Source organism: Vipera berus (genome assembly GCF_964194415.1).
Source record: "Vipera berus genome assembly, chromosome: 6".
Taxonomy (NCBI): domain Eukaryota; kingdom Metazoa; phylum Chordata; class Lepidosauria; order Squamata; family Viperidae; genus Vipera; species Vipera berus.
Genome location: NC_138208.1, coordinates 89,879,511 through 89,905,975, shown reverse-complemented (window position 1 = coordinate 89,905,975; position 26,465 = coordinate 89,879,511). Strand labels below are relative to the sequence as shown.

The window sequence follows — 26,465 nt, the reverse complement described above, 5'->3', positions numbered from 1 at the left end:
TGAAGTGGCACGGGGTCTCCTGCTTGAGCAGGGGGTTGGACTGGAAGGCCTCCAGGGTCCCTCCCAGCTCTGTGATTCGGCCCCCTACCATTAAAGATGTAGGCAGCGTTGAGAGCCAGCTGTCTCTGCTGCAGCACGTTCAGGTAGAAGGTGGCTCGGTCCCGGACTTCGTCATCGCTGTCCATCACACACCTGCGGGGAGGGGGAGGAGGGGAGGGGGAGGAGGAGGAGGAAGACGGGAGGAGAAGGAAGAGGAGGAAGACGGGAGGAGGAGGAGGAGGACAGGAGGAGGAAGAAGACGGGAGGGGGAGGAGGAGGAGGAAGACGGGAGGAAGACAGGAGAAGGACGAGAAGGAGGAGGAAAAGGAAGATGGGAGGAGGAGGAGGAGGAGAAGGATGGGAGGAGGAAGAGGATGAAGAGGAAGAGGAAGATGGGAGGAGGATGGGAGGAGGAGAAAGATGGGAGGAGGAAGAGGAGGAAGAGGAAGAGAAAGATGGGAGGAGGAGGAGGGGAGGAGGAGAAACATGGGAGGAGGAAGAGGATGAAGACGAAGATGGGAGGAGGAGGAAGATGGGAGGAGGAGGAGGAAGACGGGAGGAGGAGGAGGATGAAGAGGAAGATGGGAGGAGGAGGAAGAAGACGGGAGGAGGAGGAAGAGGATGAAGAGGAAGAGGAAGATGGGAGGAGGAAGAGGATGAAGAGGAAGATGGGAGGAGGAGGAAGAGGAAGATGGGGAGGACGAAGAGGAAGACGGGAGGAGGAGGAAGATGGGAGGAGGAAGAAGAAGAGGCAGATGGGAGGAGGAAGAGGATGAAGAGGAAGAGGAAGATGGGAGGAGGAAGAGGATGAAGAGGAAGAGAAAAGATGGGAGGAGGAAGAGGAAGATGGGGGAGGACGAAGAGGAAGACGGGAGGAGGAGGAAGATGGGAGGAGGAAGAGGAGGGAGGAGGAGGAGGAGGAGGAAGCCAAAGAGGAAATGTGAGACCAACATTGGTCAGAAGCTTCTTGGTGGACAAAAACCACCAGCCTTAAAATGCAACTTATGAACTGCCAGCTTAAGCACACAAAAGCCACAAACACACACATACACCTCTAGCCCAGGGCTGAGCACCTGAGAAATTTCGACTCTTGTGGAGGGCCAAACTACAAGTAGTCCTCCACTTACGGTCACAACGGAGTCCAACGTTTCCGTTGCTAAGCGAGATGGTTGTTAGGTGAGTTTTGTCCCCATTTACGACCTTTCTCGCCACAGCCGTTAAGCGAATCACTGCAGTTCTTACGTGAGGAGCACAGTCGTTAAACAAATCCGGCTCCCACCCCCTTGACTTTGCTTGTCAGAAGGTCGCAAAACGGGATCACGTGACAACCCCCCCCCGGGACGCTTCAACCGTCTCAAATGCGAGTCAGTTGCCAAGCCTCTGAATTTGGCTCACGTGACCATGGGGATGCTGCAACCCGTTGTAAGTGTGGAAAACAGTCATTAAGTGAGGGTTGCCCCATTTTACCATCGTTCTTGCCCCGGTTATTAAGTGAATCACTGCAGTAACAATCTGATTGTTAAGGGAATCTGATTTTCCCATTGACTGTGCTTGTCAGAAGGTCGCAAAAGGGGATCACATGACCCCGGGACACCTCAACCGTCGTAAGTGTGAATAAGTGTGAATAAGTTGCCAAGTGTCAGAATTTTGAGAGAGAGGGGAGGGGAAACGGCCCAGGTTCAACCAGCCCTCCCTAAAACCCGAAGTAGGGCCGAAATCACCCACGGCCTAAAGCAGCGGCCTTCAAACTCGGCCCTTTTATGACCTATGGACTTCAACTCCCAGAATTCCTCAGCCAGCCCGGGCTGACTGAGGAATTCTGGGAGTTGAAGTCCACAGTTGATAAAAGGGCCGAGTTTGAAGGCCCCTGGTCTGGATCCAAGCCCCCAATTTCATCAAAATGGCCGGCTGAGGAATTCTGGGAGTTGAAGTCCACAGATGTTAAAAGGGCCAAGTTTGAAGGCCCCTGGCCTAAAGAAAAGCCGAGAAAGACAGCTTGAGAGTCGTTCCAAGTCTAGCTTTAGGGAGGCCCAGAAAAAAGAGAGAATCCATTTGGCTCTATGCTGCCCAGACCAATAAATAGCAATCACTTTCAAGTGGCTAGTCCATCTGAAGGACTTCCATGACAGGAGCAGAAGCACCCTGGGAGTTTCTCCTACGACGGTACGGCTCAGCAACTTTTAAGACACGTATAAGTCCTCAACTTACAATGAGTTCAGAAGAAATTTGGATTTGTGTCTGTTTGTGTTGTGTGTGTGTGTGTGTTTGTGTAAGGGGCGGAGGGTTGAACTCACCTCTGCAGGAGCACCAAAACGCTGGGCAGAAGACTCTCATTCTGGGCCCCGAATTTGGCCAGAGCGCTGACGGCCGCTGCAGAGGAAGGCAAGGCAAGAGGCAAAACGATGTCATGTTATCGGTCATTTGATATAGCTGACAATATTTATCTTTTCATTTTAAATATTTTTCTGCTCGAAGCTGCCCAGCCAAATAAAAAGAAGTCACTTTCAAGTGGCTAGTCCATCTCAAGGACTTCCAAGGCCAAGCTGGAGTACCCAAGGAGTTTCTCTTAACGACGGTTATGGCTTGGTCTCGGTAACTTTTAAGATATATGTAGTTCTCAATTTACAACCAGTTGCTTAGTGGACATTCAAAGTTTACAAAGGAGCAACTCAAGTTATTTGCAACCCGGTTCTGAAATTTCAAGGGACGCCCTGGCCTTTAGCAAAAATGTCCCATAAGCGAACAATGGGTTCACTTAATGGCAGCTGCAAAAAAGGTTGCAAAATTGGGTCAGGAGATGATCCATTTTAGGAGTCACGACATTCTTAGCCTGTCCATTACGGGGATAACTCGAGGATTACCTGTATATGGACTTCATCTCCCAGAATTCCCCAGCCAGCATATGGCGATCCACTTTACAAGTGTGATGAATTAATTTGCCCATTACGGTCGTAGGTTTGAGGACTACCTGTATGTGGACTTCATCTCCTAGAATTCCCTGGCCAGCAGAGCTCAATTCTGGGAATTGAGGTCCACCCATCATAAAATAGGCTGGCTAGAGAATTCTGGGAGTTGAAGTCCATTTATCTTAAAGCCAGCTGGTTGGGGGATTCTGGGAGTTGAAATCCATTTATCTTAAAGTCAGCTGGCTGGGGGATTCTGGGAGTTGAAGTCCATTTCACTTAAAGCTAGCTGGCTGGGGGATTTTGGGAATTGAAGTCCATTTCTCTTAAAGCTGTCGGGGGCATTCTGGGAGTTGAAGTCCACCCATATTAAAGCCAGCTGGCTGGGGAATTCTGGGAGTTGAAGTCCATTTATCTAAAGCAAGCTGTCTGGGGCATTCTGGGAGTTGAAGTCCATTTATCTTAAAGCCAGCTGGCTGGGGAATTCTGGGAGTTGAAGTCCACCCATCTTAAAACAGATTGGCTGGGGAATTCTGGGAGTTGAAGTCCACTCATCTTAAAGCCAGCTGGCTGGGGAATTCTTGGAGTTGAAGTCCACCCATCTTAAAGCCCCTCAACACAAACCAGACCGGCTGTGGAAGGGAGGCCATTGCCCCTTCCCAAACTCACCGGCCCGAACGGCTTCGTTCTCCAGCACCACCCGGTTGAAGATGAAGCGGATATACTTGGAAGGGGAGGGGGTCCTGGGCCCCTCCTTGCCCAGCAGGTGGAGGATCTTGGTGGCCAGCACCGTGTGCTCGCAGTCTTCAATGAACTCGCACAGGTGGGCCAAGCCCGGCTCTTTGCTTTCAGGGTTCTCCTCGATGATGTCAATGATGCAGTCCACAATGGCCCGCTTGTATTCGAAGCCTCCCTGCGGGAGGGGGGGGAGAGACACACAGCAGATGTGCAGAGCAGCAGTCAGGCCTGAGGTCCTCGACTTACGACTACAACTGAGGCCCAAATCATTTCATGGCCCCCTAAAAAAACCACCCAGAAAGGCTTACAGGAAGACCCTCAAGAGGAAAGCTGAAGCCCTGGAGGCTAAAATATATTTTTGGTCAAGCTATTGCTTTAGAAGCTAACCAGTGTGTGTATCCCTTTAAGAGCCTGAGTATAAAAGGGAAGGCTTTTTGCTAGTCTCTCTCTCTCTCTCTCTCTCTCTCTCTCTCTCTCTCTCGTCTGTTCCCTGCTGTAACTGCTGTGCATTGGTAAGGTAAAGGTAAAGGTTCCCCCGCACATGCGTGCTTGTCGTTTCTGACTCTAGGGGGCGGTGCTCATCTCCATTTGAAAGCCGAAGAGCCGGCGCTTGTCTGAGGACGTCTCCATGGTCATGTGGCCGGCATAAGTAGACGCCAAAGGCACACGGAGCGCTGTTACCTTCCCACCGTAGTGGTCCCTATTTTTCTACTTGCATTTTTACGTGCTTTCGAACTGCTAGGTTGGCAGAAGCTGGGACGAGTAACAGGCGCTCACTTTGTTACGCGGCCCTCGGGATTCGACCCGCCAAACTGCCGAACTTCTGATAGACAAGCTCAGCGTCCTAACCCACTGAGCCACCGCATTGGAGTTAGCTGAATTATCACCACCTGCATGTATTTTGTTTCTAGCACATTTGTAGATAGTGTGTAATACAAACCACATTGAATACCAATCACGGTTTACTGTTTTTACTCCTGGGCTACCTCAGCGCGGGAAGACTGTGCATGCTCTGACATTTATTTATTTTTTTAAATACAATAAAAACGAAAGAAAATCAATAACTAACATAAAACGTGAACTCCGGGAGAACGCCCTTCGCGATCAGCCGACTCCAGCAGCAGGGAATTCTGCCATTACGGAGAGAAGGCCAAGGGACGGGATCCTTGACCCCCCCACCCTAACTGCTCCTTTGTTTACCCAGTGGTCCTCGACTTACGTCCACAATTGACCCCCAAATCTCTGCTGCTAAGCGATGGCAGTTGCGACGGGAGTTTTTGCCTCATTTGACAACCTTTCTCGTCATGCGAATCGCCGCAGTGGTTAAGGCAGTCAAGGTCGTTCAGCAAATCTGGCTACACCCCCCCCACTCCACCCCCACCCCGGTAGGTTAGGTTCCCCCAACGGAAGGCTGCAGGAAAACCCCACCCCACCCCAATGCAGACGAGGTGGCTTACGTCATCCCGAAGCATGTTGGACAGGAAGGTCATCATGACACTGTGTTTCCGGGGGTATTTCTGGCACAGAGCACTGATGGCTTGGACGACCACCACCTGCAAGGCAACGACGGCACGGCGTTGAGTGAGGACCGGTCGTTTCTCTGAAGCAAGTCGATTCAAGAGCTTCTGGGAAGCTTTGTGTAGGGCATCATGAGGGCACGAGCAGCAGAAGGTGGTCTTGTATGATGGAGAGATGTGGGCAGCACACAAGGGTTTCTCAGTCTTGACCACTTGAAGACGCAGGGACTTCCACTCCCAGAATTCCCCAGCCAGCATAGCATAGCTGGCTGGGGAATTCTGGGAGTTGAAGTCCAGCGTCTTCAAGTGGTCAAGATTGAAAGCTTCTGCTCTCGGTTATGCTAGGGATGGCTTAAAATGGAAAAGGCATCGATGTGCGGGGAAGAGAACGGTTGCAAGGTCCCAAAAGAATCAAATGGGATTACTCAAGAGTCGTTTCTTAACTGTTCTTCACCTAGAGACAGACTCTTGTCGGATTAAAGAAGCTATTTGTGTCACTGTGGGGGTCCCTGGTGCTCTCTGAGCTGGGGGGTTTTCTCGCAGACGTTTCATGACCTAACTAGGTAATATCATCAGTACTCGAAGAGAGTGGGGTTTGTGGAGAGGAGTGGAGGAGGAGGAGGAGAGTGCAGTGCTTGACGCTCTCTGAGCTGGGTGGCTTTCCTGCAGACGTTTCATGACCCAACTAGGTAAGATCATCAGTGCTAGAAGGGAGGGGGGGGGTCTATACCCAAGCGGCTTGCACTGCCGCTTGTGCAAATGGAGCTTCACGCACTCACGAGGCCATTTGCACAAGCGGCAGGTCCACGGCCTGCTATCGGGCCACGGGCCAGTTGGTTGGGAACGGTGGGGAAGAGGTTGTTTAGGACAGTGTTTTTCAACCTTTTTTGGGCAAAGGCACACTTGTTTCATGAAAAAAATCACGAGGCACTCCACCATTAGAAAATGTTAAAAAATTTAACTCTGTGCCTATATTGACTATATATAAAGTAATTCTCTTGAATAGGAATCAAATAAACACAAAGAAAGTATTTTATAATTACTTTTCAATTTTTCCCACGGCACACCAGGCAACATCTCGCGGCACACTAGTGTGCCGCGGAACAGTGGTTGAAAAACACTGGTTTAGGAGGCTGACCTTAAACTCATCCGATATTTCAGAGACGAAGGAGGAGATCTGCTTCATCAGCCGGTCCACGCTGCTCTCGCTGCCCGTCTTCAGCAGGGTGGTGATGGCCAGCGTGGCGATGCTGCGGTTGGAATCGGTGATCAGGTTCTCCAGGTCCAAATTGCAGGCCGTCACCGCCGAGGGATGCTTCATGGCCACCTGAAAGAAGCACCCAGAAAGGCTGACAGGATATAAAATAAAATAAAATAAAATAAAATAAAATAAAATAAAATAATAAAATAAAATAAAATAAATAAAATAAAATAAATAAAATAAAATAAAAAAATAAAATAAAATAAAATAATAAAATAAAATAATAAATAAAATAAAATAAAATAATAAAATAAAATAATAATAAAATAAAATAAATAAAACCAAACAAAATGAAACAAAATGAAATAAAATAGTAAAACAATAAGGTAAAATAAAATATAAAAAGTAAAATAATAAAATAAATAATAAAATGAAATGAAATGAAATAATAAAATAAAAAAATAAAATAAATAAAACCAAACAAAATGAAATAAAATGAAATAAAATAGTAAAACAATAAGGTAAAATAAAATATAAAATAAAATATAAAAAGTAAAATAATAAAATAAAGTATAAAATAAACTACACAATAAAATAAGTAAATTAAACGTAACGCCAAGAAATCCTTCTTCATTATCAGCTGATTCCATCATCAGGAATTTCTGCCCTTCTGGAGAGAAGTCCAAGCAATGTGGTCCTTCATAGCTAACTGCTCCCTTCTTTATAGGCAGTCCTTGACTTACGACCACAGCCGAGCCTAAGATTTCCATTGCTAAGTGAGACAGTTGCTAAATAAGTTTCGTCCCATTTTACAACCTTTCCTAATATAGTTAAGTAAATCGTTGCAGTTGTTAAGATAGCCACACGGTCGTTAAGTGGATCCGGCTTCCCTCATTGACTTTGCTCCTCTTAAGGTCGCCAAAGGGGATTATGTGACCCCGGGACGCTGCAAATAGGAGTTGGAGGCTGAGCGGCCGACCTTGGATCACATGACCACGGGGGGATGCCGCAATGGCTGTTAAGCGTGAAAAACGGTCGCGAGTCCCTTTTTTCCCCCAACGCCGGTCACTAAACCAAGTTTAACGTCGCACGAAATGTAAATGCACGACGGCCTGAAGGCATTTAAGGTTGCCATGTTTCGCCCTCACTTTGAGCAGTTCGCAAAAGTGGCCCGCCGCCACCCAACGGTGACGTGACATCTCAATTTAATGGATAAATAAATTACACCCGGTAGAAGCAGCGCTCACCTTATTAAGGGTTCTGACGGCAGCGTATCTCAGGACGGGCTTGGGGGAACTGCAGAAGAGCTGAAGCACTGAGGGGAGAACAAAATGACAATTTGAGGTCCTGTCACACATTGTGAGTGTGGGGGGGAGAGGTGTCGAGCTTGATGGACAGCGCATCATCCGTAGCCTATTTCCGACCCACCCAGATGAATACACCCCTTCTACATCGCCGCCAACCTCTCTGAGGGCTTCAAAGCTACCGCGGAGGCCAGCAGAACGAGAAGACCCTTGACCTTAACTGGACTACTGTTGTGCGTTTCATGTGGGGCTGCCCTTGAAGAGTATTCAGAGGATTAGTGCAGAGGTCACCAATCTTTTCATGCTGGCGGCCCGTAGGGAAAGAGAGCAGCTGGGAAATTTGTGTGTGCGCTCGCGAATGGAACCCCACGCGAATGGAGTTAGCAGTGCTGTTTGTGGAGGCGCGCAGGCGCTAGCCACTGCTGCGGCTAGTGCCCGCGTACATACACAAACAGGATGCACAGCCTGTATGGCGCTAGCGGCCCCATTGGTGTAGGCGCTAGCCGCCATCAACTGTGCGCGTGCCAAATGGAAGGCACAAACCCCGTGCACGCTAGTGGCCCCATTTGCACAGGCGCTAGCCGCCACTGCTAGCCCTGGGCGCATGTGCAAACGGGCCCACCGGCGCTAGCGCGAGTGGGGATGAGGATGCACACACACGTGCGTGCACTGGCCAGCCTGTCTTGTGGCCAAGTGGCCGGTAGGCCACGGCCCAGTAGTGGGCCACGGCACATAGGTTGGGCCCCCCTGGTTTAGCAAGTTCAGAATGCAGCGGTTTGAACAGTTTCACGCAAGCCGCAGAGTCGCCAGGTGTTGCCTCTCTTGCAAGAGATGCTGATTTCTTTCAGGTCCAATTCAAGGTTGATGGTGGTCAGCTTCAAAGCCCTCCACGTTTGGGGCCAGGATATCTGAAGGACCATCTTTTCCCAGTTATATCTCCCTGACCCACCAGAACTGTTGTGGGTCCTGTCTGTTAAAGAGGTCCACCTGGTGGGACCACAAAAAAGGGCCTTCTCGGTGGGGGCCCCTTCTCTAGGGAACATCATTCCGCCCACCCCGATATACGGTTGGTCCCCACCCTGTTTTTCTGAAAGATCCCCAAAACCTGGTTGTGTCATGTGTGCCTGTGGGCCACAAATGGAGACGGAGCCCCCGAAGTGGCTGGTTTGATTGTGTTGTTGCTTCTAAGGGGGTGCGGTGGGGTTAACCTCTGCGACAAAAGTCGCCAAGTCGTATAGCACTCAGTCCCGCACACATACACACAGATGTAACTGTGGTTTGGTGGGTTTATTCATATTTTCCCGCAACTCCCTTCACTGAAACCGCACATCCCCCCCAGAAGTGTCCCAATTCAGCCCAGCCACCAGCAGAGCGAGGCTAGTCCACAGAGTGAGGGGTGACGAGTCCACCAGGCAGGTGAAAGTTTCCCAATCGAAATAAACCCATTGGGCAAAAATTAAACCCACAAGACGAGGGGGTTTGCGAGGCAAGAAAAAGTCCAGAGTTCACAAGGCACGATCCAAGTCAAGACACGGTGTCAGTGCAAGAATCGCAACGACCAGCAAGCACACAGGTAGGAAATACGTTGTTCCCAGCAATTCCTCCCTCGGTCTGCTGTGCTTAATAGCCAGCTTTCTGATGCAGCCCATCCAGAGGGACAAGGCTGCTTCCTCTCAAGTAATCAGGCTGACCTCCTCTGCTCCTGCCTTCTCTCTGCCTTCTGTGCTTCAGCCCAATCCCTCTCGGACGGCTGCTTGGAGCCATTGAGCAACTCCCCTCCTGACATGCCGGGAATTAATTCATCCTCCTCCAAGCTGACACCTGGAGAGGCATCTGGGGAAGCATCCAGAAGGGTGGGGGTGGGGAGTCATCTCAATCACTTAAGTGATGGATGTTCTGGTCCCAATTGTGTTTGTGAAGCAGAGAACTCCCTGCATGGGTAGTCCTTGAGTTATGACCTTAATGGAGCCTGTGCACCACGGTTAGAACTTGTGGCTGATTTGATTTGCGTTGTTGCTGCCACGGTGAGTAGGGTGTTTTTTTTAATGGGCTTTTATTACACGGCGGATTTTTTTTTTGTAACCGACTTGGCGGCCGTATAAATTGCTTTAACAGATACGGCGAGTAAAGTTTCCCAGCTCTCCACCAGCCATGTCCGCCAGCTACTCCGGGGGTCCGAAATGAAGGGACGGATTCCCGTGCTGCACTCACCTGAGACTGCCGGGGCCAGCTCCCGGGCTGTGCAATTCGGGAGGTGGATGATGGCCGAGGCGGCCTCGTAAATCACCATCTCGTGCTTGTTGCGCAGGCAACTCTCGATGAAATCAAAGAGGGGGTTGTCATGCCTGGGGAGGAAAGACACGGCTGCTTTGACAGGCTCTGCACCACCGTCGTCCTTAATATCCCAGTGCTGCCAATTGGACAGGGGTGTGGTGGAATGTAGTCTGGATTACCCAGAGGGAGGGGCTGCTTCCCAGAGAACAAAGAGGCAGCGGAGGTTAGAATGCCGGGTAGACAGGAAGAGGGTTAGAACAGCTCCTCTGTAGCAGCTCGCAAGGTGTATCTATTGTTATTCAGACAGTTGCAATAGTCTGGCAAAATTCATCCTGTTATTTCTAATTTCCTCCTTGTACTGGTTGACCCTTTTAATGCTGTTGTTCTTGTTATTATTATTGATCATCGCAGTCATCCAGATGTTCAGACTGGATTGGGCATTTTTTGTCTACCTATCGAGTCCTTACCAAGGACCTGGGATAGGCAGATGTGGATGTCTGATGGTATTACAGATCTCGTCGCAGGATGGAAGCAGTTCCTAGTAAGGCTGCCTTTTGCAATTGACTAATGGCGAATTTGTCAATGCCGATGGTGTTCAAGTGGTGCTCCCGTTGTTTTGGGATTGCACCCAAGGCGCCTCTTACTATTGGTACTGCCCTTGCTATTTCTAATTTCCTCCTTCTACTGGTTGACACTTTTAATGTTGTTGTTGTTGTTATATTTATTATTATTATTATTGTTGTTGTTATTATATTATTATTATTATTATTATTATTATTATTATTATTATTATTATTATTATTATTATTATTATTATTATTATTTATTATCTCTTCTGTTGTTGTGAATGTACACTGAGTGCTACTGTACTGGAGACAAATTCCTTGTATGTCTAACCACATTTAGCCAAATAAAGTATTCCATTTCTATTTTTTTTCTATTTCTATTCTATTAACAGAATAACAGAGTTGGAAGGGACCTTGGAGGTCTTCTAGTCCCACCCCCTGCTCAAGCAGGAGACCCTGTACCATCTCAGGCAAATGGCTGTCCAGTCTCTTCTTAAAAACTTCCAGTGTTGGAGCATTCACAGCTTCTGGAGGCAGGTTGTTCCACTGGTTAATTGTTCTAACTGTCCGGAAGTTTCTCCTTAGTTCTCTAGGTTGCTCCTCTCCTTGATCAGTTTCCATCCGTTGCTTCTTCTCCTGCCTTTGGGTACTTTGGAGAATAGCTTGACTCCCTCTTCTTTGGGGCAGCCCCTGAGATATTAGAACACTGCTATCATGTCACCCCTCACCCTTCTCTTCATTAAACTAGACATACCCAATTCCAGCCACCGTTCCTTATATGTTTTAGCCTCCAGTCCCCTGATCATCTTTGTTGCTCTTCTCTGCACTCTTTCTAGAGTCCCATCGTCTTGTTTATATCGTGTTAACCAAAACTGGATGCAATATTTCAAGTGTGGCCTTACCAAGGTATTATAAAGTGGTATTACTGTAATATTTCATGTGATTTTGATTCTATCCCTCTATTAATGCAGCATAGAACTGCATTGGCAGTCCTAGGCTACTGAATTCCATATACTCTATTGTTTCTATTATTTATTTATTATTAATTAATTAATTATTAATATTCTTTATTCATTCCATTATTCTATTCCATTAATTCTTATTCTTATTCTATTCTATCCTCTATTCTATTCCCTATTTTCTATTCTATTCTATTCCATTCCATTCCATTATTCTATTCTATTCTATTCTATTCCACCCCTCCTGCCTCACCCCACCCCACTCCACCCCACCCTATTCCATTCCATTCCATTCCATTCCATTATTCTATTCTATTCTATTCTATTCCACCCCTCCTGCCTCACCCCACCCCACCCCACCCCACCCTATTCCATTCCATTCCATTCCATTCCGTCTATTCTATTCTATTCTATTCTATTCTATTCTATTCTATTCTATTCTATTCTTCTATTCTATTCTATTCTATTCTATTCCATATATTCTATTCTATTCTATTCTATTCTATTCTATTCTATTCTATTCTATTCTATTCTATTCTATTATTCTATTCTATTCTATTCTATTCTATTCTATTCTATTCTATTCTATTCCATATTTTCTATTCTATTCTATATTTTCTATCCTATCCTATTCCATTCTGTATCCCCTATTCTATTCTATTCTATTCTATTCTACTCCACTCCATTCCATTCCCTATTCTATTCTATCCCATAATTCTATTCTATTCTATGCTATTCCATTCCATTCCATTCCATTCTATTCTATTCTATTCTTTTTCTTTTCTATTCAGCTCTACTCTACCCTACATTCTATCCTCTGCTCTCTTCTTCTATCGAATGGTATCAGGTCTCCGGCTTGAATAGGGGATTGGACTAGATGACCTCCAAAGTCCCTTCCAGTTCTCTTATTCTCTTATTCCCCTCTCCTCTCCTCTCTCGTCTGCCAGTGAACAATCAGAAACCTGCCACGGATCCAGTGGCATTTCTCCTGCTTCTTAGATCCATTCCCAGATGCTCTTCGGAGCACCCTGCCACTCCCCAGATCTCCTTACCCCTCCTCGGACTCCTTCAGGAGCCGGCTGGCAATCCGGATCAGCATGCAGTAGGCAAACTGGGACTTCAATCCGGATCTGGTGAACTTGTTCAGCATCTTGGAGACCGCGAGGCGGTCGTTTTTTCTCAGATGGTAGAGCAAACCAAGAGCGTGGTACTGCAGAGAAGAGAAAGGGAAGGGGACCCGGGTTTACTTGGGTCCTCCTGCCGAGGTGACCGGGGTCAACTCAAAGCCAGAGGAAGGTTGAAGGGGACCTCAGCGAGTAGCAGCTTCTCATGTCCGCATCCTGAGCGGGGACTGGCCTGGAATGTGTGAACCCAGCTTCTCCACCTCTGCCTTTCCTGACTGGGTGTAGACAGCCTCCCCCCACAATTCCTAGCCACTGAGAATCAGGAGAGGTGCAGAACAACAATCAAGAGCTGCGATGGCGCAGTGGCCGGAGTGCAGGATTTGCAGGCAAACTCTGCCCACAGCCAAGAGTTCGATCCTGACCGGCTCAAGGTGGACTCAGCCTTCCGTCCTTCCCAGTTTGGTCAAATGAGGACCCAGATGGTTGGGGGGGCTGACTCTGTAAAGTACTCAGAGTGGGCTATAAATTACTGTGAAGCAGTATATAAGTCTAAGTGCTGGTGGTATTGCTATCTAGATCTATCCATCATCTCTCTCTCTCTCTCTCTCTCTCTCTCTCTCTCTCTCTCTCTCTCTCTCTCTCTCTCTCTCTCTATCGTATCATCTATCATCTATCTCTTTCTGTCTGTCTCTCTAATCTATCTCTATCATATCATCTATCTCTATATCTATCTATCTACCTGTCCGTCTATCTATCTATATTATCTACCACTATAACTGTCTATATCATCTATCTCTCTGTCTATCTAATCTATCTATCTCTATCATATCACCTATCATCTATCTCTATATCTATCTACCTATCATCCATTTACCATTTGTCTGTCTGTCTGTCTGTCTGTCTGTCTGTCTGTCTGTCTGTCTATCATCTATCTATCTATCTATCTATCTATCTATCTATCTATCTATCTATCTATCTATCTATCTATCTATCTATGTCATGGTGGAGCAGTGGTTAGAATACATTATTGCAGGCTAATTCTGCCAACTGCCAGCAGTTCGATCCTGATCGGCTCAAGGTCGACTCCGCCTTCCGTCCTTCCCAGGTCGGTCAGACGAGGACCCAGATTCTTGAGGGCGACAGGCTGACTCTGTAAATCTCACAGAGAGGGCTGTCAAGCACTGTGAAGCGGTACATAACCCTAAGGGCTACTGCTATTGCTATCTGCAGAGAAGGCATCAAGTGGGAGAAGGTGGACTGTCCAGGCTGGCCTCCACCTCCCAGGATGGGTCCGGAAAGCTTCCCAGCTCCCTCCCAAGCTCTGGGCAATCCCTACCTGCACCATGACGTTGTCACTGGAAGCAGCTTCCTGGGCCTCATTGATCCACCGCTTGACCACATCGTAGTTGACCTTCATCATATGCTGGAAAAGAGGGCCAAGAATCAAGAATCCCAGCGGTGACTCTAAGTCAAAAACGGATCTGGATTAATGCCCATCCTGAATCACGTTAAAACAAGTGAGGTCTTCTGGGGGGGTTGTAAGAGCCTGGAAGTTGACGGACAGGAGGAATTCATCTATCTACGAACCAAGAGGACTCGGTATCTGAAATCCAAACCTAAGGACGTTGCAAAACCTACTACCGTGTTTCCCCCCAAAATAAGACCGGGTCTTATGTTCATTTTTCTTCTAAAAGACGCATTAGGGCTTATTTTATGGTTAGGGTTTATATTCAGGGAAATAAGGTACTAAATGCATCTGTCTGGCTATCTCAACTGGGGCTTATTTTTTTGGGGTGGGGCTTGTATTTGAGGAAATACGGTACTAAATGCGTCCGTCTGGCTGACTATCTCAACTGGGGCTTATTTTGGGGGGGGCTTATATTTGGGGAAATACGGTACTAAATGCGTCCGTCTAGCTGACAATCTTAACTGGGGCTTATATTTTGGTGGGGGGGGACTTATATTTGGGGAAATACGGAACTCAATGCATCCGCCTGGCTGACGATCTTAACTGGGGCTTATTTTTTGGGGGGGGCTTATATTACGAGCGTCCTGAAAAAAAATCACTTTAGGGCTTATCTTCCAATTGGGTCTTATTTTGGGGGAAACATGAGTATTAATGTTGCAGAGAACATCAAAACAATTCATCTATGGAGATCCTCCATCATCCAGGTGTCCCAAAGGTGTGTTGTTGTTTTTTCAAAAGACAACTGGACTTCTTTTGTTTTTCCTCAAAAACGTTTCACATCTCATCCGAGAAGCTTCCTCAAGTTCTGACCGAATGGTGGAAGTCGGAAGGATTCACACTCTTTGCAGTCATCTGGTCGTTTAGTCCTCTTCCTGAGAATTGTTGAAGCTGCTTGGAGGTTTGTCTGGGCCCTCAGGGTCAGCTGTATAGTGCAAATGGGTGTGGAACTGCTGACAGGACTGTGTTCTAATGACTAGATGGCCACAAGAAATACAAACCCCGACCACGGGGATACTACAAGGGTCGTGAGTGCGAAAAATGGTCATTAGTAACTTTTTAAATTGCTATGGTAATTTCAAAGCGTCTCTAAATGAATGGTTGTCATTCGAGGATTACCTGTGTATGAATCCGCCACTATTCAGAGACACCTTCCCTGGAAACTAGAACACACCTAGCATGTGTCATAGGTGTAGGTCAGTAAGCAGTCCCTGACTTATGACCATGATTGAGATTAGAATTCCCGTTGTTAAGCAAGGGGCTTGCTCAGCCAGTCAGACTCAATTTTACGACCGTCTTGCAACGGTTCCTAAGGGAATCACAGCAGTTGTTCAATGAATCACCTGGGCGTTAAGCAAATCTGCCCCCCCTCATTGATTCTGCTTGTGGGAAATACACGTCGGTGGTGGAGCACTCGAATTCAGAACACAGGACCAAAAGTCCTGGCCTCCTTTACTTACCAAGGAGGACACCAAGGCGGAACTGGAGACACTGGGGACTTTGTCCACTATGGCTTGCTTCATGTATCTCTCGATGGCCTGGAGCATCGTTCCCTGGGAAAGTGAGGAGAAGGTAGACTTCCCAATGGCCCACTGGCCAGAAATGAAAAAATTACATTGTGGGTTGGACTAGAGGACCTCCAAGGTCCCTTCCGACTTCTATTCGATTCATTCCTTATTCTATTCTATTCTATTCTATTCTATTCTATTCCATTCCATTCCATTCCATTCCATTCCATTCCATTATATTCATTCCTTATTCTATTCTATTCTATTCTATTCTATTCTATTCTATTCTATTCTATTCTATTCTATTCTATTCTATTCTATTCTTATTCTTATTCCCTATTCCCTATTCCCTATTTTCTATTCTATTCTATTCTATTCTATTCTATTCTATTCTATTCTATTCTATTCTATTCTATTCTATTCTAATTCTAATTCTAATTCTAATTCTAATTCTAATCTATTCCTGCATTCCATTCCATTCCATTCTCTATTTCTATGCTACATTCACTTGAGGCTCTTTAGGTAAGGTAAAGGTAAAGGTTCCCCCACACATGCGTGCTAGTCGTTTCTGACTCTAGGGGCCGGTGCTCATCTCCGTTTCAAAGCCGAAGAGCCAGCGCTTGTCCGAGGACGTCTCCGTGGTCATGTGGCCGGCATAACTAGATGCCAAAGGCGCACGGAACGCTATTACCTTCCCACCGGAGCGGTCCCTATTTTTCTACTTGCATTTTTACGTGCTTTCGAACTGCTAGGTGGGCAGAAGCTGGGACGAGTAACAGGCGCTCACTCTGCTACGCGGCACTCGGGATTCGACCCGCCAAACTGCCGACCATCTGATCGACAAGCTCAGCGTCCTAACCCACTGAGCCACCGCATCCCTTGAGGCTCTTTAGTACTTCACAAAACAAAACTTGAGTATTTTTTGGCGCGGTTATTCACCGTCTGATTTAAAAGATTACGTTTCTAGTTCTCCGCATTTGGGGAAAGCAGCCTCTTGAGGCAGGGGAGTCCAAACTTGGCAACTTGGAAGACTTGTGGACTCGAATTCCCAAAATTCCTCAGCCAGCAAATTCAGTCTTTCCCAACCTTGGCCATTTTTAAGATGGACGGACTTCAGCTCCCAGAATTCCCCAGCCAGCCAATTCTGGGAGTTGAAGTCCACGAGTCTTTAAAGTTGCCAAGTTTGGAGACCCCAGTTCCAAACCAGCGTTCCCCCCAACCTCAGCCACTTTAAAATGGCTGGACGTCAGCTCCCAGAATTCCCCAGCTGGCCATGCCGGCTGAGGAATTCTGGGAGCTGAAGTCCACCCATGTTCAAATAGCCAAGGCTGAAAAACATCGCATTAGACAACAAATACGGTCCCTTCCAAACATTAAGGGTTTATGATTTATTTGTTTATGTTTATAACGAATAGAAATTATGTCTTGATTTATTTGTGATCCTATAGCTGTTTGTGTCCTTAAGAGGCTTTTGACTAGCTTTTAGCTAGCTTGTAGCTAAAAGATTCAACACATCCAGAAGATCCTGGTTTAAGGAAGACTTTTAAGCTTGCCCAAAGTACCCATTAATCTACAGGTAGTCCTCGACTTACGACAGATTGCTTAGCAACCATTCAAAGTCACAACAGGCCCCAGGAAAGATACTTAGGACCCGGTTACAAAGTTCTTCCTTCAGCAGCTCTCCTGCGTTTACAGCTGTTTGCAGAGATCTGTGGTCACGCAACCTCAATTTACGACGTCTTCCTGAAAACTGGTCTTCTGACTTGCGGCAAAACCGCCCCGTGGAAAATAATGGGGTTTTGCTCTTAATGACCACATGTTCACTTAACGACCCTGGGGGATTCCATTAACGGCCTCATTCCAACAAAAGGGGATAAGCTTGTAAGCCGCCCTGAGTCTTTGGAGAAGGGCGGGATATAAATGGAATTAAAATAAAAAATAAATAAACATCAGATCGGTCGCATGACGACCTCGTTTACGATCGTCGTGACTCGTAAGCATAATAGGCTGTGGTCGTAAGTCGAGGACGACCTGTTAGAAGAATCTGAAGCTGGGGGTAAGATCTCCAGACCCCGGGGTTCAAAATCTCTCCCACGAAGCAGAACACCCCTTCCTTTCATTGCCCTCTTTCATGACGGGAAAAAAATTCCGTACTCACATCCGTGATCCGACATAGCGCGCGAATCGCGGGGCCTCGATAAAGGTCTTCTTTCCCCGTCATATCTTTTGTTAGGCTAGAACAGACAAGGCAAGCCGGCATTAACAGAGACGTCAAGGGGTCCTGAGGTTCAGCCATCCATACGTTGGTTGTCTCGGAGCTAGATTACTGCCGTGCATCCTGTATGGGGCAGCCCTTGGAGACAGCTCGGAAGCTTCAGCTGGGTACCAAATGCAGCCAGATTTATTTATTTATTTTTTTTGGCCTTGCAATCAGATTTGGTGATTCCTGAGATCCACGGCCATTGTTTTCTCTAAAGCAGTGTTTCTCAGCCTCAGCCACTTCAAGATGTCCGGACTTCAATTCCCAGAATTCCTCAGTCAGACAAGTCCCTGAGGTTCCCTCGGCAAGGCTGTTTTCAGAAGTGGTCTGCCCTTGTTTCCTTCCTAGAGCTGAGAGAAAGTGACTGGCCCAAGGCCACCCAGCTGGTTTTCTTTCTAAAGCAGAACTAGAACTCATTGTTTCCTGGGGATGGGCCCAAAGTCACCCAGCTGGTTTTTATGCATAAGATGGGACTAGAATTCCCAGTCTCCTGGTGATTGGCCTAAAGTCACCCAGCTGGCTTTCATACCTAAGGGGGAACTAGAACTCACCATCTCCTGGTGATTGGCCCAAAGTCACCCAGCCGGCTTTCATGCCTAAGGGGGAACTAGAACTCACTTTCTCCTGGTGATTGGCCCCAAGTCACCCAGCCGGCTTTCATGCCTAAGGGGGAACTAGAACTCACCATCTCCTACTGATTGGCCCAAAGTCACCCCGCCGGCCTTCATTCCTAAGGTGAGACTAGAACTCACCATCTCCTGGTGATTGACCCAAAGTCACCCAGCCGGCTTTCATGCCTAAGGCAGAACTAGAACTCACAGGCTCCCACTTTCTAGCCTGATGCCTTAACCACCACCTCAAACTCTCTCTCTTCAGCCTGCTGGCGTCATTAAAGTATTAGAACAGAGGGCTTTTCTAAGGTAAATGTGTCTGCTTCAGATTTTTCAAGGGCGCCCAGGAGACCAAGCGGAGATTGCGGTGTGCCTTATGCAGGGGAATTGGTTCTCCAGGAGACCCCGGATGCGAGAAACAGGCTTGTTTCAACTGGCAGAAGATACAATCCCTTGGGGGACCGAACCGATCCTGTAACGTGATCTATTCTAGAGGTTTCTAAGGTAGAAAACAGATTTGCCATCCCGGCTGAAAGACCGATGCTCCTAGCCCCAGAATCGAAACAGGTACCTGCTGGTGACGATGATGACGTCCTCTGAAATGTTGGCCATCTCCTTGATGGTCAGGTAACACATTCTCCTTAAGGTTTGCTGCGGAAAGACACCCAGAATTAAAAGCTGATTTTTTTTTTAATGGGTGGCTGGTTTGATCGTGGTGGACCACAAGACCTCTCTGAGGGTCTTGCGAGCAGGGTGGGGTGGGGAGGGAAGGCTCCAACCACGCCCGCTTGACAGCTGGTGGACTTCAGCTCCCAGAATTCCCCAGCCAGCCTGGGAGCTGAAGTCCACCAGTCGTCAAGCGGGCGTGGTTGGAGACCCTTGCTTTCAAGGGAGAGCATTGCCAGCAGCCCCCCAACCCAGGACGAGGATCTCAGCGAAGAAACCACTCACGTCGTTGGACTGGAATAATCTGGTCATGGCAAAGAAGGCTTCCGTGGCTTCCGTCGTCCCGAAATGTTCCCCCTAAAAGGAAGAGAGGTTAGGCCGAGGCCAAGGTCCTCCAAAGCGCTTGCACCGGCTTCAGCCCTCCCCTGCTCTCAAGTTATGCGATCGCCCCACAAAAAAAACCAAAAAAACAAATGCCCCCCCCAAACAGCCCCGCTCGTTTCACACTAGCTTTTGGGCTGCAACAGGAACCGCTGGCTGGGCTAAGGAGAGACACAACATCAAACTTCAAGAATACTAGCGAAAAGGTCATGGTGACCTTGGATCCATTTCGCTTCCTGTAGGTTTCGTGGGCCTGTCCGTGCGGGTGCTTCAGGGGTAGAAAAAATAGAGGCAAGGTTGCCAACCTTTAGACCAATCACCAGGCGACGGGGAGTGACAGTCCCGCCTTAGGTGTGAAAACCGGGTGGGTGACTTTGGGCCCATCACCAGGAAATGGTGAGTTCTAGTCCTGCCTTAGGCATGAAAGTCGGCTGGGTGACTTTGGGCCAATCACCAGGTGACGGGGGGAGTTCTAGTCCCGCCTTAGGCATGAAAGCCAGCTGGGTGACTTTGGGCCAATCACCAGGTGACGGGGGAGTTCTAGTCCCACCTTAGGCATGAAAGCCGGCTGGGTGACTTTGGGCCAATCACCAGGCGACAGGGGAGTTCTAGTCCCGCCTTAAGCCATGAAAGCCGGCTGGGTGACTTTGGGCCAATCACCAGGAAATGGTGAGTTCTAGTCCCGCCTTAGGCATGAAAGTCGGCTGGGTGACTTTGGGCCAAACACCAGGCAGCGGGGAATTCTAGTTCCACTTTAGGCAATGAAGCTCAGAGTGATTTGGGGCCAATCACCAGGAGACAGGGGAATTCCAGTGCCACTTTCAGCATTAAAGCGAACTGGGTAACTTGGGCCAATCACCAGGAGACAGGGGAATTCTAGCCCCACCTTAGGCATGAAAGCTGGCTGGGTGACCTTGGTTCCCATTATGAGGAGGCGGTGAGTTCTACTCCCGCCTTGGTCACGAAAGGTGGCTGGGTGATTTTGGGGCCAGCCCCTCCCTTTCAATCCAGCCCACCCTGCCAGGTTGTTCTAGGGAAAAGACAAGGATATTTGGCATGTTTGCTGCCTCGCGTTATTTATGGGGGACTGGAAGGGTGGCTGGAATTGGGCATGTCTAGTTTAATGAAGAGAAGGATGAGGGGGGACATGAAAGCAGTCTTCCAGTATCTCAGGGGCTGCCCCAAAGAAGAGGCAGTCAAGCTGTTCTCCAATGCGCCTGAAGGCAGGACAAGAAGCAACGGATGGAAACTAGTCAAGGAGAGAAGCAACCTAGAACTAAGGAGAAACTTCCTGACAGTTAGAACAATTAACCAGTGGAACAACCTGCCTCCAGAAGCGGTGAATGCTCCAACACTGGAAGTTTTTAAGAAGAGACTGGACAGCCATTTGCCTTAAATGGTATAGGCCTTTCCTGCCTGAGCAGGGGGGTTGGACTAGATGACCTCCAAAGTCCCTTCCGACTTACTTATTATTATTATGAAAACGAGAAAGGTGGGAAGTGAACGAATATATAAAACCAGACTCTTCCTTTTGCAAAGAGCGACAGGACAGAAGCGATGAGCCGGAGAGGGGGGACGAGAGGAAGGCTGAATCAGGGGAACCTCCAAAACAGACAAAGGTCTGGCTGGAAAGCCGGTGTGTGTGTGTGTGTTTGTGTGTGTGTGTGTGTGTGTGAATGGAGGGGCTCAGCCAACTTCTCTTTGCATCAGGACTTCTCTGCAGCCCTCATTCCCTGCCCTGGTCTTCCACTGACCTTACAGGAAGGCCTGGGGAGAGGGTGACCCAGATTACCCCATTCCTTGCGTGCCCCCCCCTCTTAAAATGGGAACCTTGCCCCAGTGCTTAACTTCAGGGAGGTTGCAATAATTCCCCACCCCCCACCCCCCCTCCCAGGACCTTCATCTCCTCCCAAACAAACCGGCTCAGATGGACAAGCGCATGTTCCGCCGCTAGTCCTGCCCGGAAGCCGCATTTTACCTGGTTCAGCAAGTAAAGGATCTTGGTGAGGATGTGCAGGCATCTCCGCGGATTGATGGGCGTCTCGTTGAAAATGCGAGCCTGGCGGGAAAGAGACCATCAAGACCTTTTGAATCGGAGGAAAAGGCTTTTTTCGGTTGTGCGAGCAGGAGCGTACAGTCGAACTCGGGGCAAGTCAAGAGTCCCGTCTTGCTGACCTGTCTCGTGGGATCCTGGGGTCCAATTCTGGACCCCACCCTTCGAAAAGGCCGTTGATAAACTGGAGCACAACAGGGAAGGAGCCACCACGGAGAAGGCCCTTCTCCTGGGTCCCACCAGGTGAACCTCCTTAAGGCAGGGGACCCCTAACGTCTGATTTCCAATCTTATCTCTGCGAGGATGATGTTCCTCAGGGAGAGCGCCCTCATGCCCTTCTTCTGGGTCCCACCAGATGGACCTCTTTAAGAGTGGGGACCCATACCATCTTATTTCCAATCTTATCTCTGCAGGAATGATGTTCCTCAGGGAGAGAGCCACCACGGAGAAGGCCCTTCTTCTGGGTCCCACCAGGTGGACCTCCTTAAGGTAGGTGATTCATAGCATCTTATTTCCAATCTTATCTCTGGAAGGATGATGTTCAGGTAGGACACCACAAAGAAGGTTCTTCTTCTGGGTCCCACCAAGTGGACCTCCTTAAGAGAGGGGAGCCATAACATCCCCTGCCTCCCTGCTCTAGTGGGTCAGGTGGATATAACTGGGAAAGGACGGTCCTTCAAATAACAGGGAGGGAGCCACCACAGAGAAGGCCCTTCTCCTTGGTCCCACCAGGTGGACCTCCTCAAGAGAAGGGACCCATAACGTCTGATTTCCAATCTTATCTCCGCAGGAATGATGTCCCTCAGGGAGGGAGCCACCACGGAGAAGTTCCTTCTCCTTGGTCCCACCAGGTGGACCTCCTCAAGAAAGAGGACCCCTAACATCTTATTTCCCAATCTTCTCTCCGCAGGGATGATGGTCAAGTAGGCCACCACAGAGAAGGCCCTTCTTCTGGGTCCCACCAGGTGGACCTCCTTAGGAGAGGAGACAAGCAATTACAAAAACAACAAAAAACAAAAACAAAAAATGTGGTCAGCTTTGCACCCCACCCACAGTCACGGCCCGTTGAGATGGACGGCCATAAAGACAGGATCAACAAAACAGAATAAAGTCAAGGAAGACCCCCGCCATACCTCCTGAAGGATTGCGCTTTTCTCCAAATGTTGGAAAGGGTTCGAGCCGCTACCTGAAGTAGACAAGAATACACGACGTGAGCCTAACATTTCAAACAAGAGGGATTTGCAAAGCTCCCTTAGAGACTTTTGGGAATGCCAGGTCAGACCCTCCCAACAGTGGGTCCCATCACCACGGGACGGACTCTGGTTTGCAATGTGAAAATGCGCAAGAAATAGGAGTCGTACATAACCGCGATGAGGCACAACTGGTGTTCTTGGCCTTTTCTTTCCAAGTCTGGAGCTGTCTACGTTATCAAAAGCGAAATGACATTGTAATACGACTCTATACAAGCATCAGAGGGAAGGAGGGATTGCGAGATTGGCTGGGAAACTGTCACAGAACACTGAAAAAAATGAAGATTGTGTGACTACAAGGAGCAGCCAGCAGCCTTGAAGCAGCCACCGTTTCCCCCCCCCCCCAAATTTCATTCCCTCAGGAATGAAAGATTTCAGACATATTCTGTACCTCAGCACGTGGTTCAAAAATGGTTGCCCTGTGAGGCATTGTGAAAGGTGAAAGGTCATGACAACGAGAGTTTCAGTAGCACATTACAGATGGTCCTCAACTCACAGTTCCTCTCCTAGTCACCTGGCGGTGTTTGCCACACAAGGACCTTGTGACCCCAAATGCTTGGCAGTAAGACAGATGTGGATGGTCTCTGAACCTGGGGACCCTCATTTGTAGTTCGGTGTCGATTAAGATTAAGATGGGAGTTCGAGTCTAGTCTGAGTCATGGAGGCTATCTGGGAGACTTTTGAGTCAGTCCCCCTCTCTTAATCCAAGAGTCAGGGTCACTCTTTGGGGAAGGGTCTGTCTTTGCTCAGACGTGGAAGGTCTCGTAGGAAAAGAAGAAGCAAAGGCTGGGGGTGGAGTCAAGAGAGGAATCAGCCTGGAATCGTTACGTTGTCACAAAGGCTCTGAGTCCAATCCTCCTTGAATTATACTGACTTGCATTTACAGCCAATTTAGTGGTGACCGTCGGTTGTTGCATAGGCATGAGTAAGAAGTCTTCTGAACTGGAAATGATGTGTAATCCTGATTCTTCGTGTTTGTCAGGTGACAGTTGCACCTGGAAGACCTGAAGTAGGAGGTTGAGGACAGATCGTCCTGCAGAAAAGCTACGCGCTGGCTAATCACTCGAAGTCTTTACCTGAGATTGTGTGTAATGTATAAAAACCAGAGTTTTACACGGCAGGAGAAACATAAAAGGAAGTCAGATGTAGTTGCAACGAGGCATTTAAGCAAGGTGTAGGGCAGTGTTCCTCAATTTCCTCTGCTTGAAGAGGGGTGGACTTCAACTCCCAGAATTCCCCAGCCAGCATTTATTGGGATTTAACCGTTGTGCTATGTTTGGTATGGATCAAAGTGCCCAGAAGTAGTTGGCACGCAACCAGCAAACTATTATGGTCCATGAAGGCACGCCTCTGATCCATGGGGAATTCTGGGAGTTGAAGTCCACAGGTATTAAAGTGACCAAGTTTTCATACCTAAGCACAGCTAGTCCTCGACTTACAAGTTTGTTTAGTGACCAAAGTTACAATGGCGCCCCAAAAAGTGGCATAGGATCGTTTTTCACACTTACGACCGTCGCAGCCCCCCCCTTTCCGTGGTCACGTAATAAAAATTCGGACACTTGTCAACGGGTTCATATTTACGACGATTGCAGGGTCCCAGGGTCCCTATTTGCGATCTTCCGACCAGCCAAGTCCGGGGGGGGGGGCGGGGGAAGCCAGATTCACTGAACAACCGGGTTGCTAATTTGTCAACTGCAGTGATTCGCTTAACGACCGAGGCGAGTAAGGTCTTAAAAAATGGGGCAGAAAAACTCACTTGAACCAATGTCTTGCTCGACAGCAACAATTTTCGGCTCCATTGCAGCCGTAAGTCGAGGACTCATAAAGACGCCTGCCTTGGGAAGGGGGTTAGACTAGATGACCTCTAAAGTCCCCTTCTTTCTCAAGGATTCTAGGACTTAAAACCCTGGGCTTTTTTTTTTGTTTGCAAGGCGGGAGTCCCAGCTTCACCCCTTACCCCAAAGAGACCCTTCCTCTAACTCAGGGGTCTTCAAACTTGGCCCTTTTATGACTCGTGGACTTCAACTCCCAGGATTCCTCAGCCAGGCACCTTCAACTCCCAGGATTCCTCAGCCAGGCACGCTGTCTGAGGAATCCTGGGAGTCGAAGTCCACAAGTCATAAAAGGGCCAAGTTTGAAGACCCCTGGCTCTAACTCACCTTTCCCATCTATTTTTTTGGGGGGGCGGGGTTTCGTTGCTGGCTGCTAAGTAACACACCTGAGAAACGCACAGAGGCAACACAAGGACTCCTCAGCCCAGGGACCCCAACCTGGGCTCCCAGGAGCCCCTTGACCCAGAAAGCCCAATCTGCCCGCCCGCTTTGCATGGCCCCCTCAAAGAACCGCAGCGGGCCCGTTCAGACGTGCAAAGCAAAGACTGAGTTTGGGGCAACCCGGAGGGCGGAAGACAGCTAAGCGGGAAAAGCTGCTTCTTTCCTTTCTCCTAAAGCCACGCCCCCTGACCACGCCCCCCAAACTCCGCCAACTGCCTCGAACCTCTCAGAAGACGCGTGAGCCACGCCCCCAAAAGGCGGAACCAACGAGTCTCTCACGAGAATCAACGGGGCTGACAGCCCGGCAAAGAAAAGACTGCCCAAACCTGCCTAGCAACCGTTTTAAGGTAAACCACGCTTCCTCCTACCGGACTCCTCGTCTTTCTTGTCGAACTTCTTGATCATGGCGACGGCAGCGGCCGGTTGGCTCCCCGCCGCTCGCTTCGGCCTCGCCGCTCGGTCCGCCGACAGGAAATCCCGCCCCCGTCACCGGTCGCCGCCCGGCCAACCTTCCGGGACGTCAGCGGCTCGCGGGGATGACGCTCAAGCGGTGGGGCCGGCCTTCCTCGGCAACGTCACGCGCGCGTCTCATTTTTTTTCTTCTTCCTTATTTGCATGGGCCGCGCCCACTTTTTCCACGCCCCGCCCCCCCTCTCGCCCTAATGGAGCGCGGCGACTTTTCGGGGAGGAGCCGTAGACGCCCCCTACAGGCGGTCTTTCGTTTATCGCCAAATCAGGGGTCGGCAACCTCGGCTCTTTTATGACTCGTGGACTTCAACTCCCAGAATTCCTGAGCCAGCTATGCTGGCTCAGGAATTCTGGGAGTTGAAGTCCACGAGTCATAAAAGAGCCGAGGTTGCCTACCCCTGCGCCAAATGTTTCTCAGGCTTTAGCAAACACTGACGTTAAGGACTTCAACTCCCAGAGTTCCCTCGTCAGCATGGCTGGCTGGGGGAATTCTGGGAGTTGAAGTCCAGACACGTGAAAGAATGCCGGCTGGGGAATTCTGGGGGTTTGAAGTCCACCCATCTTAAAAGGGATTTATTTTATACCCTACTATCCAGTCCTTTGTCAAGCCCGGACCGTGTGGCAGGGGATGATGGGAGCTGTAATCCAGCCCGGCTGGCTGGAATTTGAAGGAAAGCTTCAGCCAAGCCTCTTGCTCTGTCTGGCCACCAGCTGAAATCATTTATTAATGGATGTTGCATTTTATTTATTGGGGTTTATTTTATTTATTGGGGTTTATTGGCTCAGTGGGTTAAGACGCTGAGCTTGTCGGTCAGAAGGTCGGCAGTTTGGCGGGTCGAATCCCGAGTGCCGCGTAACAGAGTGAGCGTCTGTTACTCATCCCAGCTTCTGCCAACCTAGCAGTT

At 48.7% G+C, this 26,465-nt stretch overlaps 1 protein-coding gene across 3 annotated transcripts in view; it reads right to left on the bottom strand.

The window, feature by feature from the left end:
• The window catches only part of COPG2 (COPI coat complex subunit gamma 2), a 35,000-nt gene extending 9,270 nt beyond the window's left edge, over nucleotides 1-25,730 (bottom strand). The window contains exons 1-16 of one of the 3 annotated variants that reach the window (XM_081331754.1): nucleotides 25,461-25,730; nucleotides 22,703-22,755; nucleotides 21,495-21,575; nucleotides 19,421-19,492; nucleotides 19,041-19,120; nucleotides 17,757-17,832; nucleotides 15,551-15,643; nucleotides 13,962-14,048; nucleotides 12,554-12,711; nucleotides 9,914-10,047; nucleotides 7,646-7,713; nucleotides 6,336-6,524; nucleotides 5,138-5,233; nucleotides 3,612-3,855; nucleotides 2,334-2,409; nucleotides 89-192 (exon numbers count right to left, since the gene is read on the bottom strand). In XM_081331754.1, coding sequence (XP_081187880.1) covers nucleotides 89-192; nucleotides 2,334-2,409; nucleotides 3,612-3,855; nucleotides 5,138-5,233; nucleotides 6,336-6,524; nucleotides 7,646-7,713; nucleotides 9,914-10,047; nucleotides 12,554-12,711; nucleotides 13,962-14,048; nucleotides 15,551-15,643; nucleotides 17,757-17,832; nucleotides 19,041-19,120; nucleotides 19,421-19,492; nucleotides 21,495-21,575; nucleotides 22,703-22,755; nucleotides 25,461-25,497 — 1,648 coding nt within the window. In that variant the 5' untranslated portion in view covers nucleotides 25,498-25,730. Of the gene's footprint in view, nucleotides 1-88; nucleotides 193-2,333; nucleotides 2,410-3,611; nucleotides 3,856-5,137; nucleotides 5,234-6,335; nucleotides 6,525-7,645; nucleotides 7,714-9,913; nucleotides 10,048-12,553; nucleotides 12,712-13,961; nucleotides 14,049-15,550; nucleotides 15,644-17,756; nucleotides 17,833-19,040; nucleotides 19,121-19,420; nucleotides 19,493-21,494; nucleotides 21,576-22,702; nucleotides 22,756-24,575; nucleotides 24,824-25,037; nucleotides 25,162-25,460 lie in introns of those variants that run through there. The other 2 variants (XM_081331752.1, XM_081331753.1) reach the window with 2 other exon arrangements.
• Nucleotides 25,731-26,465: the final 735 nt, after the last annotated feature.